Source organism: Trachymyrmex cornetzi, unplaced genomic scaffold (genome assembly GCF_001594075.2).
Source record: "Trachymyrmex cornetzi isolate Tcor2-1 unplaced genomic scaffold, Tcor1.1 scaffold11, whole genome shotgun sequence".
In the NCBI taxonomy this organism is placed as follows: domain Eukaryota; kingdom Metazoa; phylum Arthropoda; class Insecta; order Hymenoptera; family Formicidae; genus Trachymyrmex; species Trachymyrmex cornetzi.
The window spans coordinates 284,821-294,359 of NW_017295653.1; the positions used below are offsets into that span (position 1 = coordinate 284,821).

Here is a 9,539-nt window from a genome sequence, read left to right on the forward strand (position 1 = left end):
TATAATGTCTCATTAAGTATTTTCATAGCATTTACTATAACTATTCTAATAAGTATTTTATAATATTTATAATAAATATTTATGATCTGTGCAATTTAAAACCACAAAAATATTTACAAAATATTTAAAATAAATCTTATAAATATTTATAAATATTTTGTAAATATTTTGTAAATATTGTGTGCTGTCTGGACAGTTATAATTGAATTTGCAATAAAATTGAATTCGAAAACGGCAATTTTTTGGATGAATTGGATTACATTGGGTGCATTCAGTACTACAACCGCTTACTGAGCGCTCAGTGAGCTCTTGCATCTGATTGGCATATTCCGTTAGAACTAAAAATATAGACCAAATAGATACAAGAGCTCACTGAACGCTCAGTGAGCGGTCATAGTACTGAATGCAACCATTCTGATTAATTTAATTATTTAATAGATGATTAATAATTATTAGATATTCCTGTTTTATATTTTGCTATTATAATAGATATTATTAATTTCCTGCGTTTAATACGGAAAAAAAATCAGAATAGACAAATTATAATATACTTAGAAATTTGATTTGAATTAGTAATTTTAAATTAATTTCTTATTATATGTTATATATTATAATTATATTAAAGTTTTCTTGCTTTTAAGAAGTAATTGTGAATCACGTCTTTTATAGAAACCGTAAATATATAATATAAATATGTAAACATATCTAAGACTTTGCTTATTATCTGTCCCTTCTGTTTACAATGTACACGAAGATATTGACTGTATTGACCTTTTCGAATTTCGAAGGCAGATGCCATACAGAAAGAATAAAAGTATCAGTTAGAGTGCTGATTAAAATAATCTACTGGAAAGTTGAAAACGATTGAATATCATATTGTGAGTTCTTTGACCGGATATTAAACCAACAGATCTCATTTTCGTTTTGATTGTCCTGCGTATCGATATAATAATGGAGATGGAGATCGATACAACCGATGAGCGTTATCAAGTAGAATATCTGGAGACGCCCATTAAATCAGAGACTGATTTGATGAAATATAGGTAAGATATATGAGAGCAAATATAATACTCTCTCTCAGTAATAACCCTTATAGAAATTTATTGGCCAATTAATCACTTATTCTGAGTATTATTAAAAGTATACTATACATTAACAGCTAGTACTTTTAATACTCAAAATAGTCAAAATAAATTATTAATTGGCTAGTACTAGTATTAAATTTCTATAAAAAAAGTATAATTTCGATCGATATAATAAGTATGAGAAACATTAATTATCATAATATGATGACCTTTCTCTTTTGAGAGAAACGTTACATCTTTTACAAGAAACGATTCGGAAAGGTTTTTCTTATATGATCATTATTCTCAGTGATGTGTCTTAACATTTCATCATATATTCGTTTTGTTTTTCAAATTTAGAGTTATCAAGTTACGAAACGGATTAACAGCTTTGTTAATGTCCGAGATTGAAAATGAAGATAATAGTGACGAAAATAATGAAGAAGATAATGGTCCTTCTGCAGTTAAACGGGTTAAAACAGATGAATTGATGGTATATACAAATAAAATATAATAATAGTGTCATAAGATATGAATTACACAACTAACAATAAATAATGAAAAAATTTTATTAGTTAAATTTAAACTGCAGGATCTATATAAGTGCTTATATAAATAATACTTTGTGATATGAATGTATATATGTATCCAGCTATGCAAACTGCTTATCAAAATCATTTTCCATCGGAAAGGTAATTTTAAACTAAACTAGGATAAATTAAATTAATAAGAAATTTAATGATATTGATGCTAATAAGCATTTCAAGCAGATGTAAATAATTTGATGTTAAATAATAAGTTATCTTGTAATAAATCATATCAGCATCAAATTATTTACAGTTCTTTGCTCATCTATTAGGATTAATGTCATTAAGTTGCTTATCAATTTAATTTGTGATGTATTATTATATCTCATTTTAGGAGTATGTACCCTGGTAGCAAGCTGACGTCAAAATGACGTCAAAATGACGTAGCTTGCTACCTGGGTACAGATTAATGGAAATAATTGAACGATTCTGAGGATTGTATTTCAAGACTGAAAATAATTTCGGCGTACAGTTTGCAGAGGATATGTATATAAATGATATGTATATGCTGAAGTATTATTTAATCATTAAGATCCAGCTTAGATTAATAAGATAATTTAATTAGTTTGTATTTTAGATCTTTTCTTGTATTCTCCTTTTATATAATTAAAAGTTCATTAGAATTGTAATATTGAACAAAGACCTATAAAATCATAAAAAATATCTATCTCAGTGAACACACAAAGTTGCATATAACGTACCTATTAGTTGTAATTTCCCACTCAACAATATAACCATAATATAACAGGAGTGTATGTTATAGTTATATTGTTGATTGGGAAATTACAACTAACAGATACGTTACATATAACTTGTGTTTACTGAGTATACCTTAGTTAGAGCCTAAGATTCGCGTATTGTTATAGTTTTATCAGAAATTTTCGTTTGAAAAATTTGATTTCTACTATCTGTAAGATATTTTCAAAAATTCATTTCTAAATGCTTAGTTTAAGATTGTTTACGGATCATCCTATTAATTGTGCAATGTTCATTTTTGACTTAACACCATATGTGTAATATGTGATGTGTAAATGTGTATATATGAATTTTTTTTAACACAGGTAGAATGTGGCTTAGACGTGGGAGTAGGCAGATTCAGCGATACAGAAATTCCAGATCTTTCACATTTTGTTGAATACATGGTTTCTAGAGGATCCGAAAAATATGAACATGTAATTAAAATATGATGCGTAAATTTATTATAAAATTTATTTGTATAGGTATAAATGCTTAAGTGTCATTTTACTTGCAGGAAAATGATTTTATTGAATTTATCAATAAGCATGGCGGATGTACTAATAGTATAACGGATTACGAGCATACAACATTTTACTTTGCCCTGGTGAAAATTTTTCTCAAAATTTTTTATATAATTTTTCAGAAATTTTATGTAAACGTTATAATTTTTTAGAATTTCTCAATATCATTACACACTCTCTCTCTCTCTCTCTCTCTCTCTCTCTCTCTCTAGAAAATTTCTCAGATTTTAAAAAATACAAATTTTAAAATACAAATTGGAATACTTTTTAGAAGTGTCGAAATTTACGTCTTTTCTAGAATTTTGTATTTAGAAATATTTTTAGGTCGGTTATTCATATTATCTGGTTAACTTGTGATTAAGCTTATTAACCTGCAAATATTTCACCCAATGGGCTTCATGGCATCATCTCATAGATGAAATTGCATTGGATAAAACATGAAGTTGAACCTAACTATAAGTTAATCAGATAATGAAAAACCGGACCTTAGATTTATAAAATTTCTCTGTAATGTATAATGTTCGAAAAAACCTTATCAAATCTGAAGAGAAGTTTAAAATATTTTTTCAGAAATACAGATTAAGACATTTTAGAACTCTTAGAATATTATTGATACATACATGAAAAATTCTAAGAAAAGATGTAGATTTAGTAATTCTGAAAAAAGTAATCCAATTAGTATAAAAATTCTGAAAAAATTTCATTAGGGTGGTATACAAAAGGATCAATTGTCATCAGCTCTTGATCGTTTTACTCAATTTTTCATTAAACCCTTGATGAAGAAAGATGTCATAAAGCGGATGATAGAGTCTGTAAAAAAAGGTACATAAATTATAATCGTAATGTTGCCGCAAGTGCAGTCTTTTAATGTGTCATGTTCATATAGAGTTGCAGTCGTCTTTAACTCATGATGTGCCCAGAAAAAATCGATTATTGTCCTCTACCGTGCCAGTTGGACATCCAGTCAATAAATTTCCGTGGTCCTATTCAGTAATAATGAGCAATAATGTGGATGACAACAAAATAGATAAATTATACGATGAACTACACAAATTTAGAGAGCGTCATTACAGCGCTCACAGAATGAAGCTAGTTATACAAGTATAACTTAAATCGTTCATCAAAATTAAAATTATTGATTAAATAAGAAAATTGATTAACTTATCAAGTATATTTAATTCATAACATATAATACATAGTAGTATCTTTTTATAGGCGTCATTACCACTAAATGCATTGGAAAAATATGTTAGAAAGTTCTTTGCTAATATACCAAGTAACTGGCTGCCGCCCGATAACTTTACCAAATTTAAAGACAATGTTCCTTTTAATACTCCCGCTTTCCAAAAAGTGTATAAAGTTAGACCTGTCAAAGATATCAGCCAAGTATGTGACTTGAACACACAAATCCAAAAAGAACTATCTTTATACATCCTGAATAAATTTACAAAACAAAAATTGTCTTTTACAGCTACATATAACATGGGCTATGCCTTCAGTACTACATTTGTACAAAAGTAAACCACATACTTATATCTTATGGATTATTAAGCATAAAGGAAAAGGCTCCTTAATAGATTATCTACGCAAGAAACAGTGGAGCTCCGATTTTTTACTTGATAACCCTGAAGACGATTTTGAACAAAATTCTATATATACATTATTCAATTTGATCTTAGATCTCTCCTATGAGGGACTACAGCATGTGCACGATATTCTAGATGCAATATTTTCATTTATTAATTTACTAAAGAGGGAAGGTCCGCAGAAAAGAATTTACGACGAGATTTATAAAATTACAGAAAATAATTTTAGGTAAATCAATTTCAGAAATAAATAGAGACGTGTAGAAAATAAAACCCACTAAAATATATTTGTAAAATGTCACTTATTCTTGGAAATTTTTTTTAGATTGTTGGGTAATAATGATTATATAGACTGTTTGTGTAAGAATATGCATTTATATCCACCGCGCGATTATATAACTGGAAAGCAGAATTTCTTCGAGTATGATCCAGAAGCTATACAAAAATGTTTGGACTATTTGGTACCAGAGACCGTGAATATTATGATTTTCAACAAAAATTTTCATCGTCTTAGATTAAATAAAGTCGATCTGTGGACCAATACCATCTACGCAGATGGGGAGATATCACAAAAGTGGATCGAACGCTGGAAATCCATCAAACCATTGCCAGATTTTCATTTACCATTATCAAATACATTCATTACTAGCAACGTCTCTTTATTATCGATACCTGTGATGGCTCCAAAATATCCCATAAAAATAGCTGATACTAATTTAATACAGATTTGGCATCACCAGAAGTTTAGTTGGCCAAAATGTTATATAAACTTTCAATTTATTGTTTACCCTCTGGACTTTCAGTCACCAAAAATGTAAGTAATAAACATAAAAATTGTAGTAATATTACATTGAGTAGTAGTTATACTAAATGTAGTTAATGTACTATTGCAGATTCTATGTACTAATTTTTATCTTGTAATTATCAATATTGTGATTTTTATAGAATCATTTATATCTTGTTAACAAAATATTTAGATTATATCTAATGACATTTCAGTGAGGCATTCATGGAAATGTATTGCGATGTATTAAAACAGCTATTGAGGGCAGAATTATTTCCAGCTGTAAAGGCTCAGATTGAATATAATATCACTGTCAGTGAGACAGGTATTATAATAGAAATGAACGGAATTAGCGAACAACTACTAGTAAGTATAGTTTCAAAATATGTGTTGGAGTTCCAAGTATAATTTCAAGGTACATCAATATTTTATTTATATTGCAGAAATTCTTGCTAATTATTGCAAGATACATGATGAGCTATTCAACTATTGTTACGAAGCACTTGTTTGAACTTGTCAAAGTGCAACAACTTGAAAGATATTATAACAAATTTATGAAACCTGAAAAACTCATAAAGTATTGACTATTTATTATCGAGCATTATTACAATATTATGCAAGAATTATAAAATTGTACTAAAATTGTACAGTTAGATACGCAAGAATTATTAAATTCTTATATAAATTTAAGAAAAATTTAATGATACATATTAATCATGACAAATAATATTATAAAATGAATTATGTCAAATTATATTTTTGATTAAAATCAATGTATATATTTTTACTTCTTTTTACAGGAACGTGAAATTATGGATACTGAAGGAAACTATCCATTATACGCATATTGACACATATATTGCTCTAAGTAAAATTAATTTTGAAGAATTCCAAAAATTTGTGAACTCTTTCACCGATCATCTATACGTTCAGTGTCTTGTGCAAGGCGATATGACGAAGAACATTGCGATTGCTGCTGTACAGAGATATATGGAAAAGATAAAATGTTCTCCATTAATCCTTAATACAATATCCCAGACGAGAATCACTCAGATACCCTTAGGCACATCCTATTGCAAGTTAAAAAATATGAACAAAACTGATACGAATTCTGTAATAACAAATTATTATCAAGCCGGTGTCACGTCGATTGAATTATCTATATTAATTGATTTGATAATCGTAAGTATTGTATAACATCGCTTCGTGTATTTTAAATGCTTGCCATGGAATTCTTGGTTTATATTCATTATTTATATTTATTTTACATTTAAAGTAAATAAAATATGAATAACATCATTCGATTATTTACGTATATCACACTCATCTATATCTCTTCAGATTATCATGCAAGAACCATTAAGGAATCAACTATGTATCCAAGAACAGCTTAGTACTAAGGTCTTCTGCGTCCGTCGAGACGACAATGGCATTTTAGGACTTTCCATTACCGTTCACATTGAGGCACATAAATATACAACAGAACACGTGGATCAGCGGATCGAGGAATTTCTGAAGTCGTTTTGTAAGATGTTAGAAGTCTTCCCACAAGAGGAATTAAATATTATCAAGGAAACGCTAATAATAAGAGAATTAAAGCAATGTACCAGTGTCGGGTTTCTGAAAAACGAAGTTGGTAAAAACTGGAGTGAGATTACCAAGCGGCAATACATGTTTGACAGATTCGAGAAGAAAACTGTTGCAATAAAGGATGTAAAAATCAAGAAGCTACGAAAATGGTTTATACGTACACTGAACGGAAATGATTTCAGAAAATTAAGTTTACATGTGGTAGGAACTGATCCAAAGGAAATAGAAGCCAGGGAAGCTAATGGTGAATATATAACTGTTTTGGTTGAATTTTGATCGATATATCTATTTATTTTCTGATTTTGTGACATTGTTTCTTGCCTTGCATTTTTTGTTGTTGTCAGATTGTGCTTGAATAAATTACTAAAACAATTAAAATTTAAAAAATTGGTTGCAGATACTGCAATGGATTACAATAAAGAACAAGATTTTGTTTTGAAATATATAACTGATAATCAACAGCGTAATGAAACTGAAGGTCATCATATTACGAATATAGAGCATTACAAAGCAGATCTCTTCATTCTTTCATGCGTCGAAAAAATGATAAATTTGGATTAATCGACTCCTACTTCTTTTTTACGATAATAATATGTTATTTTTTATTAATTGAATATTTAAATTTAATACTAATCTTTACATTAGAACAATAATATTGCAATTAGTTTTTCATACTTATAACCTTTATTATTATTTTCGATGGGCTATATTATTATAATAGTTAATTAGTGAGGAACATTTTGTATATCTTACAACATGAAATATTCGAACTTATAATAAAGTTAAATAGGTAACTTTAATTGAAATCAAAATTTATAAGTTTTACACATTAAAAAGATCGCGTTATTTCTTTATTTTAGCATTTTTGAATAAAAAAGTAATTGCAATGTTCTTTTAAAATATAAATATCCGGGGAAAATGTTTCATATATAATTATATACAATTATATAAAATTATATGTAATTATATAAAAAATTGACATATTTTTTATATATAATTATATATAAAATATGTTTATATATATAAGATTTTTTCCCGGAGTATTGTTAGTATTAATTAGTAAAGTACTTAATGTTTTAATACCTTCAACGTTTCAATTAAATGGAGCAAAATTCAATATTCACTTATGTGTTACGCATCAAAAATTTTTATTTTGATGAATACATATGTGCTATTTGTCTTTTAAGTGAAAAATGTATACTTGACTGATATTATTTTGGTTTTGCATTATTGCTTACTATAATAATATAAATCCTTGATTTATATTCATTTCAATTTAAGAATAAATGAAATATGAATAACATCTCTTCAGTTATCACGATTGATTTTATTGCGTCATCATATTTATTTGTACAATGTATTATACATTTTTATAGATGATAATGCAAATCTCTATAGATCATGTCATCGGAATTTTAGGATTTTTCACATATCGAGCACATAGATCAGTGGATCGAGGAATTTCTGAAATCGTTTAATAAGATGTTGGGAGAGGAGAGTTATCGGAACACATAGATGATGTTAAGGAAGCGTTAAAAGAATTGAAGCAATGATTATATCTATTAAACGGGTTTCTGATAAACAAAATAGATAGAAACTAGAGTACGTGAGATTATGAAACGGCAATACATGTTTGACAGATTCGAGAAGGAAGCGGCAAGCGCTTGCAACAAAGAATATAAAAATCAACGAGCTGAGAGAATGGTTTGCAAAGCAAGCACTGAATGGAAATTTTCTACGACTTAAAGGCCCGTCTACAATACACGGAGTAAGAAGTAAGAGTAAGAAATTGACCAATCACAGTCGAATGTGAGAAGAATAATCGACTGTGATTGGTCAATTTCTTACTCTTACTTCTTACTCCGTGTATTGCAGACGGGCCTTGAAACGAACAAAGTTTTTCCGACTTTAAGTGGATCTAGAGACCCTCTAATCCTCTTGGATGATCTCTAATGCTGAATTCACACTACATCAAATGTGCGTCGTACGACGCTCTGCAACTAATCAGAAAACAGGGTTTCGATGGATTTTGCTTCGTATCATCGGAATCCTGTTTTCTGATTGGTTGCCGAGCGTCGTACGACACAAATCGGATGCAGTGTGAATCCAGCATAATCGTAAACGTGCTGGAATTACGAGCGGATGCATTTATGAACGCACGAGCGCATTTGCGAATTGCGTGTGAAACTACGAGTGTAATTACACCTGACTACACCATTGCGAGGAGCAAGTTGAAGACAGTGGCAAGTATACGGATCCTATTTAAATTTTATATTGCTTCTGTGGTTGCTTCTCACAAAAATTTCCCGAATCAAGAGAAAGCAACTGTTATGTATTTGCTCTTGGAGTGATACGCTTTCCGATAATTCTCGCTCGAGCGATATCAAGTGACGGAACGCGAACAACTTCGTGTCGGTGCGATTCGCGCGCGTGTCGCGTGTCGTTTCATAACCTCGTGTCTGACGTGCAAGAGCGAATTCGTGATTATACCGTTGAATTGTAGAGAGAACGTCGGAAGGAGATCAAGTTCGCGCGGCATCGTTCATTAGAAGAAGAAACCCCGTTCCGAGAATAGGTGAAAGGTATCGCAAAAGAACTATGAGCCCATTGAACAGAGGTCCTCTTATGGCGCCCAGATTGCCGCCGGCCGGCATGCGGCAGCTTCCGCC

The 9,539-nt window shown here is 29.7% G+C and overlaps 1 protein-coding gene across 1 annotated transcript; it reads left to right on the forward strand.

The window, feature by feature from the left end:
- The first annotated feature begins 2,682 nt into the window (after nucleotides 1-2,682).
- On the forward strand, nucleotides 2,683-7,431 carry LOC108762476 (nardilysin). The gene is made up of 12 exons (XM_018509499.1): nucleotides 2,683-2,823; nucleotides 2,904-2,993; nucleotides 3,618-3,732; nucleotides 3,797-4,011; nucleotides 4,126-4,296; nucleotides 4,382-4,725; nucleotides 4,822-5,310; nucleotides 5,496-5,646; nucleotides 5,724-5,857; nucleotides 6,081-6,462; nucleotides 6,622-7,114; nucleotides 7,268-7,431. Exons 1-12 carry the CDS (start codon nucleotides 2,683-2,685, stop codon nucleotides 7,429-7,431), a joined length of 2,889 nt encoding a protein of 962 aa, XP_018365001.1.
- Nucleotides 7,432-9,539: the final 2,108 nt, after the last annotated feature.

What these genes read in the sequence shown, in the direction of transcription:
- LOC108762476 (XM_018509499.1), top strand. Translation starts at nt 2,683, where the DNA reads ATGTGTATATATGAATTTTTTTTAACACAGGTAGAATGTGGCTTAGAC. An exon ending in CAACATTTTACTTTGCCCTG is followed by an intron (nt 2,994 to 3,617) that starts GTGAAAATTTTT and finishes AAATTTCATTAG; the next exon opens with GGTGGTATACAAAAGGATCA. An exon ending in GAATTAGCGAACAACTACTA is followed by an intron (nt 5,647 to 5,723) that starts GTAAGTATAGTT and finishes TTTATATTGCAG; the next exon opens with AAATTCTTGCTAATTATTGC.